The sequence below is a fragment of the Crocodylus siamensis genome, chromosome 9, assembly GCF_052110815.1.
Source record: "Crocodylus siamensis isolate JL-2025a chromosome 9, ASM5211081v1, whole genome shotgun sequence".
Classification (NCBI taxonomy): domain Eukaryota; kingdom Metazoa; phylum Chordata; order Crocodylia; family Crocodylidae; genus Crocodylus; species Crocodylus siamensis.
The window spans coordinates 39,924,558-39,937,913 of record NC_143403.1 but is presented as its reverse complement, the minus strand read 5'-3'; the positions used below and the strand labels follow the sequence as shown (position 1 = coordinate 39,937,913).

The following is a 13,356-nucleotide window of genomic DNA, read 5'->3' as shown; positions in this document are numbered from 1 at the left end:
ATGGGCAAAATGTTGAAACAGCCACACTGTTTCAATGAAGTGAAATGAAACAGCTTTTTTGACTCCAAATGAACTTTGAAGCAAAATGCTGTTCCATCAAAATGGAACAGTGCCATTTCACACTGCCCTAATCCTCACCTGCTGCAGTGAAGCTGTTTCAGTCACTGCAATGGCCAGGTCAGTAGCTGGAGAGCAGTGAAGAACTGTGATACCCTCTGGAGATCTGTAAGGACTGAGCATGACTAGTCTCAAACCCACATTTGTATCCCTCTCAGAGTTGCTGCACAGCTTGAGGGAACCCTTTTACTGCACAAAACAGTCAGGCCTGACAGAGGAGCAGCATTACTCAGCTGAACTGAGGGGCTTCCATAGAAGAAAGGAGACCAGAAATTAAATAATCAACGAGACTGCAGGCACTGGAATGGAGCACTGTTGGACCTGTATGGGAGAAGTTAACCCTGCCCACTGCATTTAGGCCTCTACCAGCTGTGAATAGATGACAACCCCAGTCTCATTACAGGGAGTTTTCTGGAGTTCCTCAGCTTCTTCGTGTCACACCTGGTGCTGTCCTGTCAGGTTTAGTTTTAAAACCACCACAACTCAACAGTAGCACAGAACATCCTCTCATATAAGCACTAGTAAGTACATTCCAGGGTTTGAAGCATTTCTGTGCCCTTTATTTTTTTTTCCCTGGGGTATGTCTCAGAGTAGGGAAAGCGTTATTATTCTATCAGATTGTTGTTTTTATTTGTACTGTTATGCTCCAAGGGGAATGCCATTGGACTTGTAGAGAAAGGGCCCCACCTTGCTGCAAGAATTCAAGGCTCCAGCATTGCAACAAAGGCCTTTTTAAATTAGTCATCTGACTTTTCTGTTCTTGTTTTAAGGAGAAAGACAGCCCCAAGCCTGGAACATAGAAGCACAAAAGTGCTCTGAGGGAGGGCAGGGAGCTTCTTGGACCAGGTGAGAAGGGGAATACCCATGGCTGTTGCCACACTTTGATGCAACCCAGATGCCTTTTCCAGCTAAAGCCACCCTGCAAGGCAAGAATACAGGCAAGCAGGGAATGAGGGAGAGGGGGCAGAGTTGTGCTCTGGAAACAAAGCTATTGTCTGCCTCAGGGGCTGGGGTGCCTAACTAGTGCCAGTCAGTGTTGTCAGATCAAGAACATGCTCTATGGGTGAAGGAGGTACCACACTGGGGAACTGGAATGGAAGTTCTCCTTTGAAAGGTACAGGAATGTCTTGCAACCCTCAACTCCCTCCCCTTCCTCCTCTCTTATAGCCAGTGCTCACATCAAGGCTGCCAAGTCAGTATCTGCCTGCCCCAGCAAAGCATGGGCAGTGACTCAAACAAGGCACATGCAAACAAGAACAACATGGCTGGGGTGGGGAGATACATTTACTCTACCTATGATGTTTCCCACATTGGAACGGGGCTAGGAAGAACCCCTTATATGGGAAGAACAGAGTAGGGTAGGTAACCCTCACCTGAGGTCACTTCTAGTCCCCAAAATGACAATACTGGCCTCTGCATAGCCCGTGTGGCCTGTGAGCTGGGTTTCAGAGAACGGGGGTGGGGAGGGAGGGTAAAGGAGATTTCTGGGGAGCTTTTTCTCTACTACAATGTTGTTCTTTGTGTCCCCAGTTCTCCTTATCCCATACACGTCAGGCTAGAGCTGAGCCATTTCTGGAAGCAAGGCAAGCAATGTCGGTCTGAGCCACGTGACTGCTGAGATGCTGTGGAGATGCTGGAAGAGCGGGTCCTGCTGGGGAGGAAGAGAGGGTACCAGAGTCAGACATCTCCTGCCAGTGGGAAGGCCCCTGCCCACTCCATGGTACCAGCTCCATCCACCTAAAGCCACCTGGCCCTTTCAGTTAGCTCCGTGTATCCAGACTGCTGCCCAGCTGATGTAAGGAGCATGACATTGCTTCTGTTTGACCTACCCCTGACACTAGCCCTTTCCTCACTCACACCCTGCTATCACCGCTGCATCACCCCCCCATCATCTCGCAGTCCCCTTCATCCATTCACTGCCAGTGTTCCAGGATACCCCACACCCGAGTTTAGCACAGTTCTTCAGGCTGTCAGGCATGTCCCTGTGCTACTCTTCCCTGGGCCAGGAGATGGATGCAGATACATATGCCCTGCGCCTTTCAGGTCTTGAGCGTCCTAATGCAGCTGGATTCAAAGCATAGGCAAGAGCTGCTGGAACACCACTGATCCTATCTCACTCATTTTGAGACTCCTTCCCAATTTGGTGTCAGCAATAAAAATGCTACAGACTATGGCCTGCTCACAGTTCCCTGGTCTCTGCACTAAAGTCCATGCCACTTCAACTGAAAGTAGGATCTGGCCCTGTGACATGAGCTGGAGAACCCAAATGCACAAAGAGCTGGGGATACACTCCTCCCAGGTTCTCAGTAGGCAAAGGTAGGTTGCCAGAAGGACAATTTTCTTCCAGTTTGCAAGGTCTCCGCAGGAGACGGTGATGATCTCCAGACAGGTGAGCTGGAAGCAGTGTGGTATTGGCAGGAGAATGCAGGAATGTGGTTAATCCATAGGAAGAACTACAGTCTGTGGTGCCTCTAATGGTGACTGCCACATGTATTCACAAAGAATCACCCAGGGCTGCAAAGGCAGGACCGAGTACAGAGAAAGGGCTGTCGCCCTATTGAATATGTAACAGGGGCTGATCTCAGTGTGGCCTGCCCACCTGTTCTTGGGCAAACCACCCACCTTGTCTGCCATGCCTTGATCTTAGTTGATTAATAAAGATGTAAATTAAGCAGGAGGCTGCCCATTTACTGCCCCAATGCCAGGGGGCACTACCTGCAGCTCTGTTCCTCCTCTACACTGCAGCCCAAGCCTCACAGATGGCATCCAGTTGTTCACATCAGCACCTGTCCCACTGGGCTCCAGAATCAATCTATCAAGACCCCTTCTCAGCACCCCCTCACTGGGGATTCTCCCCCTGCCCCCTCACCAGGGCTCCTCATTACAGCCCCCTCACTGGGGCTTCTCACACTGCTTACTCTCTCTCAGAGTCTACCCTCTGGGCCCTCTGCATAAAGGGATTACCCATGCAGTGGTGGGAGCTAGGGGTTAAGGTGCTCCAACCCACCTTTCACTAGGGTGGTAACTGGCCTGGCATTTCCTAGGGGCTCCTGTGCCACTGGGAGCCCCACCAGGCCACCCACCCACAGCAGGGTGTAGTTTCCAGTTGTACCCAGGACCAGGAGCCTCCTACCATCCCCTACAGCTCCTCCCTTACCTCCAGATGAAACTCAACAACCCTCAGCCCAAGCAATGTCTCTGTCTCTCCAGCAGAGAAACTGCTTTGTTTATATAGGCAGCCCTGAGCCTAAAATGGCTGCCCTCATTAGGCACCTGGAGGCTACCAGCTCCAGGGCCTTAAAGTGGCAGGCCCACACAGCGCCCTGCCACAGAATACAAACAGTGAACTTGCTCATCATTTGCACTCCATCCCCTCCTCACCTTGAAGCACTGGGCATCTGGGCCTCTTTGCTGTCCCGTAGTCTCAGCTGTCGCAAGATGCGGATCACTTGGCTGATCTGGCGAATGGTCATCTCCGGGGCTGGGCAGGCCAATTGCTGGCGCTGACCAATCAAGCATGGTGGGTTGGCAAAGAGGGAGAAGTAGCTGTTTCTGCCCAGCAGCTGCACAGCTCGCTTGTTGCCATAGCAAGAGGCATACTGAGGGCAAGAGGAGGAGACCCAGGGTTAGTGTCTGGCACTTGATCATGTTCAGTATGAATTGGGCAGCTTCTGCCAGTGCTGAGGGAGCAGCAGCTCTGTGTGATCATGTACTGTGATTGGGGTTAGGTAATTGCAGTTCCTCTACTGGGATGGTCTGAGCATCAGGACTGTAAGAGGGGACAAGAGGCTCCTGTTACTTTAAAGGAGAAACTGCAGCTCGGGTGTGCCCAGGTATGGAAAGACCACCCATTTTTGGGCTAGCTGCAGGGGAGGAGGCATCCAGAGAACCATAGGCTACATACCGTAGCAGTAGGGAATAGGGCAGAGCCCTGGTAAGGCAGCAAGCATGCTGGTAGTAAGCTGCCCTGGAAGCTGAGGGGGCACACCTGCAGCCGGACAGGGACGTGCCTGATTGAAAGAAAAGGAGCCAAGGGATATAAGCCTGGGCCCCTGAAGCACTGGGCAGTGCAGCCCTGAATTTGGCAGGGGAAGGAGCTCTAGCCAGCTCAGGCTGGTGAGGAGCTGGAACTGCAGGCATGCCAGGTTCTTGCAGGGCAGAGAGGGCCAGAGAGTGTGGAGGTGGCTTGGCAGTACTATGATGACCCAGAGGGGGAGATTTTGAGTTTAAAGCAACTTTTTTGTTCTAGTTTTAGACCTGAGGACTGGGTGTGGCTGATAGGGTCCCAGTTCTGCCATAGCAGGGGTGGGCAAAATATGGCCTGTGGGCTGGATCCAGCCCCCCAAGGGATTTTGTCTGGCAAGGGGTGGGTCCTTTGGTCCCACCTGGCCCAGGTGTGGGGGACAGTCCAGTCCATGGCATGTGGAGCCTGGTCCTGCCACCACTGGACATGCAGCAGGGTTGAAGCAGTGAGGCAGCTGAACTCCATTTCCTGGCAGCCCTAGCAGCAGTGGCTCCATCCAGCTGACACAGCTGCAGCCACCAGACTTGCCCCCATTCCCCAAACATCTCAGCCCATCTGCCCTGCACCCACTGCTGGGGATGGTACCCACACAGGCTGGGATGGGACCACAGGCTAGCAGAGAGCAGTGTCCAGGAATGGAATGGGCAGGTGGGGCCAGGGAGATCCTGAGACCTTTGGATGGTGACAGAATGGGGCCAGGGCTGGGGAAGCCACAATCCACTGCCCGCATGCCCCTGTGATGGGCACGGGATCTGTGGGCAGGGGTGCGCTGAGAGCCAGTTGCAGCTTCGCCCCAGACCCTGGCCCTGCACTGTCGCTGCCCTAAGATCCCAGACCTGGCCCCAGACACAGCTTCCCCATCTGCCCAGCCACTTGCCCTGCCTGCATGGCTCCCAGCTGGTCTCAATGGAGATTCCAGGTTTGTGGGGTGGTGACAGCATGGGGCCTGGCCTGGGCTGGGGCCAAGTCCTGGTTCTGTGAGCAGGGGTGTGCGGGATCATGACTCTGCTCTGGCCCCATTCTGTCATCACCCTGTGAGCCTGAGGTCTTTATGAAGACTGTCCAAAAGCTGCACAGGCAGGGCACAGGGCCAGGTGGATGGGGTGGAGCTGCAGGCAGCTGGGGACCTGCATTCAGGGCCGGGTCCAGGATCTTGGGGTGGTGACAGCGTGGAGCCAGAAAATCTTTGGAGACCCAGCTAGACAAAGCTTTGGCTGGGATGTTCTTATTGGTGATGGTCCTGCTACAAGCAGGGGTGAGACTGGATGACCTCCTGAGGTCCCTTCCAACCCTAATTTTCTATGATTCTGTGATCTGTTCCCTGCATGCCCCTGTCTGAGGAACCTGCACCTGTTGCAGGGGTGTGCAAGCAGTGGATCCTGGCTCTGCCTGGGGTCTGGCCCCATATTATTGCTGCCCTTCTAACCCACCCTATGATCCTGGCCTCACCTGCCCATACTGCTCCCAAACACTACTCCCTGGCTGCCTGGGGCCCCATCCCACATAGGGAGTTTTGGTGAGCTGTTGCAGGGTGTGGAGGGGGGTGGTGTGCTGACCTGACCCACAACAACTCAGCAAAACTCCCTGTTGTGCCTCCCTTGGGCACAAAACATTGCCCACCACTGTGCTACAGAGACCCATGGGCAAGTGCAAGTCTGACAAGTAAGTGGGAATGAGAGGTCATTGTTCTGCAACTCACTTCTTCCCGGTTTTTCCTGGTTGAGGAAGCTGGCTCTTATTGGCCTCTGAGGCTGGGGCTCTTGGCACTGCAGCCTACACCGTTAGTGCTACCCTGGTGCATCCTGGGCATAGTCAGGGATCCACTGCATCCCGGTTCAGCTACATACTAGGTTTTGTCTTTGCAGCAGGATGTCAGGGTAGGAAGACAAGCTTTCTAGCCAATTCTAAGTGGCTCTGTTGGTTACCAAAAACTTATCTTTCCTGCAGGCCACAGGGTGAACCATAACAGATAGGCAGTCCCAGCATGGAGACAGGCCTCAGCACCATACCCTCAGCCCTACCTCTCATCAAGGTTACTGTGCAGGAGGACTGTGATGCAGAACAGAGGGCACTGGCATATGATGCTGCATTCAGTGTGCACAGGGCACCCTGCGCTTGGCCCCATGCTAGGAACTGGGCCCAGTCACTGCTGCTCAGCACAATCCTGACTTACAGGCTGACTGCAATAAGGCACAATCGGGGCTCTCATAATCCTCCTCACAGTGGTTAGATCATGTAGTGATTAATGAGCCTGGCTGTCTTAGGTAAAAAGTAATCATGTTGTTGGAGATCAAGGGCCAAGGTTTGGTTCCCTGCTTCCAAAGGTCTGAGGGGTCTCCAGCACAGTGATCACTGCTTCAAAACCAAGCAACAAAGCAGGAAGCTGCTCTCAGAGCTGTCTGAGAGGCACTTCCTGCCCTTCTGTTGCCATACCTCCTCTTGTTTCTACCCAGTCCTTGCTTAACATTATTTTAAAACGGACTGGCTTTGGGCACATGAATGGAAAGGTACATATTAGGCTGATAAAGGTGCCCTCTGCAGCCTGGAGTCTGCTTCAAAACAGCACATTTTAGCAGCTGTACAACCTTTCCACAAAGCGCATGTCCTCTGCACAGCCAAAGGGCAAGCCCTTGCACTACAAAGCATTTCCTTCTGACCTCTAGACAGCCACAGCTGGCACAGTGAGGCCAGGACCATGGATTTTGTACATTGGTCACATTTGTCTACATGCTGTGAAGTGAAGGAGGGAGTAAATGGCATTGTCTCCCTCCCCACCATCACGCCAATTGTTTTAGATGAATCAGCTCTTCCCAAAGGGATGGCCGCCATGCCATCCCAAGGAAGTGGAGGAATAAAAACTGGGACTGTCTGACCACTGAACAGAAACACAACCAGCCAGTTCTATACCCTGGACAGTAACAGGGTACAAATACAATGGAAGAACAGCAGCCAGTGCTTCACTGCTGTTGGAGGAGGTGTCACCTCCTCTTTTTTTTTTTTTTTTTTGCTGCAGACGTACAGGTGGAGAGCCCATTTAAATTCTAGATTTGAACACCAGAAATGCAAAGACATCTCTCCCACCCACAGTGAACCTCCAGTTGCTCCTCCTGCAACACTCCAGCTGCTCTGGAGGGGAGGATGGAGGTCAGAAGACAAGAGGGTGAGATGACCCTCTAGCTCCATTCTGGTGACCCATCCCCGTAAGTAAGCACCTGTGGCTCAGGTCCTGCTCATCCATCCATTGTGACACTACTGCCCCTGAGGAGGCTGGGCACCTGCTTCCAAGTAATAGAAACTGGACTCCTGCACTCTCTTCCTTGAAATACCAGTCACTTGGTCTTGGACATGCTGTGCTCTGGCTCCGGCTCCATCCAGGCAGCCCAAGCACACACCATTTTTGGCTGAGTTGCAAAAACCTTGCACCTTCCTCAAATACCTCTGATCCTAGGGCTTTACGGTCCTTTGTGACAGACAGCTGGGGTTTCAAAAGGGCCCTGTGGAGAGGAAACTGTCCAAACTTGAATGGATTTCAGTGCATTGCTATGCCTCCTTTCCTGTGGCAATGCCAGCATAGGGCTATATTCTATTTTACAGATAGGATTGAGGCAGAGAAGAAGGAAGAGATTTGCTACAGAACACAGCAGGAGTCAGTGGCAAAGAGGGGTAAGACCCAGCCACAAGTCCTAGTTGCCTGCTGTCATGGCTAGACCCTTATTGCCCTGTTGCTCATGCTGCCTTTAATGTGAATAGAAAATGCTGCTACACTGATACAGGAAATTCCTTCTTGGGTGCAGATGGGTACACTTCTTTCTGAATTTTCCCCTTTCAATCTCCAGGTATACCAAATGTCAGTTACAAGATAAAAAAACAGCTCTTCTCTCCCTTGCAACTTCTTTGATTAACACTTCAGAGACAGCAGATATGTAGGAAAGTATAGAATAGCTACATTAAGACAGGAGCTCTCCACTCCAGCCTTTCTGTGGCTGGCACTGCCCCAAGAGCCAGGTGATGGGGTTAACCCTCCCCGCATCGCGTGTGTGGTTCTTACCGGAACAAAGGTAGCCATTTTTCTCTTGCAATGGCTTGTACTCCCAAAGGACACGGCACAGTCTCTGGATGTCCCTGTGGGTAGCTCTGCCCTTGCTGTGATGCCAGCTGCTGTCCTTGATTTCTCTTTATATGCATTTGTCTACTTTGCTCTGGAAAGCAGCAAGTCAACCTTCACTCAGATCACTGAGGGGTCCGTCCCCTCCTTTCTCCATATGACTTCAGCTCAGGTTTCTTAGAGCTAAGGTTGCTGCAGCCAGCAGCAGGTCACATTACAAACAGGCAGAAAATGGGCAGAACTGAGCCATCCATTATTGATGGCTATTGTATTGAAGGGAGGTGGGTATTTAGCTTCAATAGAATAGGCTAAAACAAACTAGTTTGGTAGGAGCTGAATCAAATAATCCCAGTGCAACAGTTGCACTGAAGCAGTCATTTTTCTGTGCTTCTGGAAAAACAAGCACCAGAAGCCTACAGTCTAATGCTCCAGGATCCCCGATGATAATTAACATGTGAACTTCTCAACAGCTCTTTCCTAGTGTTCATTTTTGGTTTAAATTGAAGAATAGAAAGGTTTGAAAAAAAATTCTGTTTTTATGAGCCCTGCCTTTTTAAACAAAGTGGCAAAATTCAATGAAAACGATGCTCATGTCAAGTACTATAATAGCAAGTGGGACTCTGCTCTGAGTAACACCAGTGTCACTCCTGCCACACAAGCTGAGGGTGTGTTTGGGGAGATTCAAGTGATGCAGGTAGAGGAGGAAAACTGCCTTTGGAGTGAAGGCAAGATGGTTCCCTGAGGGAGAGGATACTTTCATGTACAGAGCTCTGTGGAATAATAAAGGGACCCCTTTGGACTGCAGTAACCTAAATCTTTATTTTAAGTCTATTAAATTAAATGCTGGTGTTTACAGCCCTGAGGTGCACTGTGAGCCCAGAGTTGTTGAATCCTCAGCAGCTGGGCCCAGGCTCATTGTACATATATGCATGCATGTGCTCTCTTTCCAAGGCTGATCTCTCCCCACCATGAGGAACCCTAGCACAAAGCAGGAAGCAAGGACTAGCAGGGGCTAGAGAGAAAATTAAATCCTCATATTTTGCCTCAAGTTTCTTTTGGGGGAATATCGGTAAAGGACAGGATGCCCTCTTGAGAGTCCTTCCAGCCTTTTTTAATCAGTGATTCTGTCACGCTGTGGAAGGGTTTATACAATTGTCTCTGTGCTGGGGTCTATGACACAACACCCATGTCCTCCTCAGGGTTGTTGATCTTCCCCTGTCATCCTGTCTCCTCCAGCTTGTCACATGGCAGCCTTGGAAAGAGAGCACATGCATGCATATGTGTATAATGAGCCTGGGCCCAGCTGCTGAGGATTCAGGCCCAGGTCCCAGCTGGAAGTGATCAGGGACTAGGCTGAATCAATCCCAAGGGCTGTAGGAGAAGAGCCCTTCCCTCATAAACCTTGTGTAGGTCCAGAGCAGATAGCAGCAAGATATCTGGGGAAGGACCGTTGTGCTGTGCTCTTGGCTGATTAGAACGTCTTGCCCGATCCTGGTTTTTTACTTCAGCTCTGAACTCCTAACTGATTCCTGACTTGTGTTCCCTACTCTCGTCCCACAGTCCTAACCCTAGACCCTGTTTCTGGACCTTGCCCTTGCCACGTGGGTGACCTACCCTGACCACCTACACCCCTACAGCATACGTGTGTCTGATGGCTGGTGGTTACACCGCAGTGCTCTCAGCTGGGCCCAGCCCAGGGCTTGCTCACGCACTTCCTGCTGATGGCAGCAGAACATGCGCCTGCATGGCCTGCCACCAATGACCTGAGCCATGAGTAGTAGTGTACTGGGACTGGATGGCAACGCTGCAGTAACTGAAGTTGAGTTTACTTACAGTGTAACCCTGGATCTCCTTACTTTGTCCAGCTGGAACCTTACACTGTCTTTGGGGCCATCAAGCCAGACAGGAGTTGGCAGCTGCCCAGTCCACAGATACAATGCACAATGGGTCACCAGCGATCAGGTAGTCAAGCGGTTACTCTCACTCTCATCAGCCGCAGTACAGCTCTAACGGTTTCTTCGGAGCCGGGGCATGTCTGTATCTGAGGGCCCCGCCCCAGCCAGACAGAACCATCCCAACGGTGCTACCGTAAGAAGGGGAGCAGAGCACTCGGCTCAGGGACAAGGCTCCAGGGAGGCACTAGAAGGCACAAAGCTGCAGTGAGCCATGATTCAAGAGGAGGGGCCCTTCAGTTTGCTTTGATATGCCATGTTCTTAGAGGGGTTTAGTTTCGGACCTACAGGCGCTTGTACATGGCAGGAATGTAGTCCTTAGGGTTCCAGCCTATGTCCACTACATTGAAACTGGGAGGTTTTTAACTGAAACCCACCATTTCAACTTAGGGGCTTATTTTTCCATCACTGTTACAGTGAGGGGCCCAATCCTTTTTTTTTTCCGGTGGAGCCTGCCTGTCTGTGGCCAGGGGGCAAGGTGTCAGCGAGCTGTGCAGTAGGGCTGTGCAGAGCAGGTAATATTCGATTCGACAGCCATGTCGAATATTAAACCGGGTCCTGCTTCGATTTGCTGCTCGGGGAAATTGGCCAGCTACTGCGTAGCACCCATACACCAAAGGGTGTGCTCATACACCAATGAGCACTGGCCACGTCCCGTCTCTGGGCTCGTTCCTAGCTGCGATCAATTAGGCAGAGAAGGAGGGAGTGTCCGGTATGCGAGTTTATTGCTCTGCAGAGGGGTACTCAATGTCCAAAGACAAAAAGCTCCCCTGATCTGAGTTCGATAGTACTCTTTTATGTTAACAGTCATACATTTGCAAATATAAGTATACATAGGCATAAGGCACATATGCGCGCGCATCTTTGGGGAATTTCCACAAGTCTGGGGTCCTTCGACGTGCTGTTGCTGGGTTACAGACTGCGGAACAGAGCAAACTTAAGCCGGCTGAAGTTGGTTTGGTGGTCTCCAAACTTACTGTCAATCAAGGGGGGGCGGGTTTCAAGCTTCTGCTTTTAAAAGGTCATCTGCTTCCCTTGTTTATTTATGGTTGTTTTTCTTACACCGTTCACTTCGAGTTGAAGCAGGTCCACTTTGACGTCGAAGCTCAGTTGAATATTTGAGCTGCTTCGACTTCCCCATAGGCTATAATGGGGAAGGTCAAAGCAAGCTATAACTTTGGCATTTCTTGTCTGATCTTGATGAAACTTGCAGTAATGGTAGCTCCTGAGGATCCATCAAAGCGTGCCAGGTTTCAACAAGATAGGTTCAGGGGGTGCAGAGAAACTGCACCCCAAATTCAAGAGAGCAAACCACCTGTAACTTCTATGTGCAAAGCCACAGGGAACTCAAACATGCAGGAATGGCAGCTCCTGAGGAGCCCATGAAGTCTGCCAACTTTCAACAAGATAGGTTCAGGGAGTTCGGAGAAACAGCCCCCCAAATTCTGGAGACAAAACCTCCTGTGACTTCTGTGTGGAAAGCCATAGGGAGCTCAAAGCTGCAGGCTTGCTTGCCCATGAGGAGCCTACAAAGCCTGCCAGTTTTCACGGTGATAGGTGCAGGGGTTTGGGGGAAACTGCACCTTAGGCTGCTGACGGGCAAAACTCGTGCTCCAGATGGAGCGAGGAGGGCGGCATTTGCTCTGTCTGCACCTGGCGCTTGGGGACCCCGGCAGCAGAGGTTCACCTTCAGGAACACCAGCTGCTCCCCCTAAGCAGGATCCAGGCAGGTGCGGTGGCGTATCACTACATCCGCAGCCATGCTGAACACCTTCTCGCTTGCACACTGATCGGTGGACAGGACAGGTATTCCCGGGCAACTGTGGCCAGATCCAGCCACATCGGGCTGCGGGTTGCCCAATAGGCCAGGTCACAGTCCAGGGGCTCCACAGGCTCAGCAAGATAGGCAGACACCGCGGTGTGAGGGCTGTCTGCCTGATCCTGTGGTCAGGTGGGTCTGGACCCTCTCATGTTTGCCATGGCTGTAGCCCATATTGGCAGTGCCTGTGGTGGAGGGGAAGACTGGCTAGTGGATGGCAGGCTGGGTTCAGGCAGTGGATCCCCCTGTCCCACTTCCCCCCACCTCTGCCGCTCCGCCTCCGTCACTTTCTTCATAAGTACCTCCCTCCAGTGACTCAGTGTCTCACTGCCACATATGGTGTCCTTTACCCTTGGGTTACAGATGGCCACCAGCATATGCACTGTGTTGGACCCCAAGGGTTCAAGCCTTTTCCTAAGGCCCTCCTTCAGCTGCCTCACCAGTGCCTGCACATCTCGTGAAAGCGGCCTGCCCCAGCCAGGAACATCACCCCCCAGGAAGCTCTCCATTTGGCTGCGGAGCTCCTTCGCTATGGGGACCACCTGGCTGAGGAAGGCATCAGCAGCACTGAGGGTCTCAGTGGCCTCGAGGAAGGGCTTGAGGACCAGCAAGAACTGGGAGATGGCATCCTACTCAGCTTTGGTCAGGGGACTGCTGATCCCAATCTCCCCAGGCAAGGCCAGCTCATGGATGGCCTTCTGTTGCTCCACCGGCTCTCAAGCATCAGGTATGTGGAGTCCCACTGAGTCTCCACATCCTGCATGATTCTGCGCTGCGGGACATTTAGCTCTGCTTGTTTGTCCCGCAACATCTTGCCCCCCTTGATGCTCCGGTGGAAGTAGCCTGCCACCTTCCTGCATCTGGAAACGAGCCTGCTGGTGTTGCTGGCGCCATCACCGGCAGCCCTGTCCCCCTCCAAGGCATCTCTCACAATCAGATGTAAATTGTGTACCACACAGCAAATACCAGCAAAGTTGGCATCACGGACTGCCTTGACCATGTTGGCCCCATTGTCAGTGACCATGAAGCCGCGGGTGAGCTCAGCCTGCCCAATGCCCAGCCACCCCTGCACCATGAGGTTCATGGTCCCCCTTATCTCTGCTGCTGTGTGGGACTCATTCATCACCTTGGCGTGAAGGAGAGCCCACCGACAGCCTGACTGGCCGCATCAGTGCCCTGTGAGGGAGAGGCACACATGATCTCCACCCCAGCTGCTCCAGATGTCCAAGGTGAAGTGTACGGTCACCTGTGGACCTGCCTTGTGCAGCTCCTCCCTCAAGTGCTCCCTGCATGCTTCATATAGGGAGGGCACCACCGTTCTGCTGAAGGTGGTGCATGT

General features: G+C 52.3%; 1 protein-coding gene across 1 annotated transcript; it reads right to left on the bottom strand.

Annotated features, from left to right (window-relative positions):
• Nucleotides 1-705: 705 nt before the first annotated feature.
• On the bottom strand, nt 706-8,343 carry LOC149857392 (uncharacterized). Its single transcript, XM_090063571.1, has 3 exons — nt 8,190-8,343; nt 3,499-3,716; nt 706-1,765 (listed from the first exon to the last, which is right to left on the bottom strand). Exons 1-3 carry the CDS (start codon nt 8,205-8,207, stop codon nt 1,654-1,656), a joined length of 348 nt encoding a protein of 115 aa, XP_089919697.1. The 5' UTR covers nt 8,208-8,343; the 3' UTR covers nt 706-1,653.
• Nucleotides 8,344-13,356: the final 5,013 nt, after the last annotated feature.

Coding starts and splice junctions, on each gene's coding strand:
- LOC149857392 (XM_090063571.1), bottom strand. Junction 1,766..3,498: donor CAGATGCCCAGTGCTTCAAG/GTGAGGAGGGGA, acceptor CCTCCCCAGCAG/GACCCGCTCTTCCAGCATCT.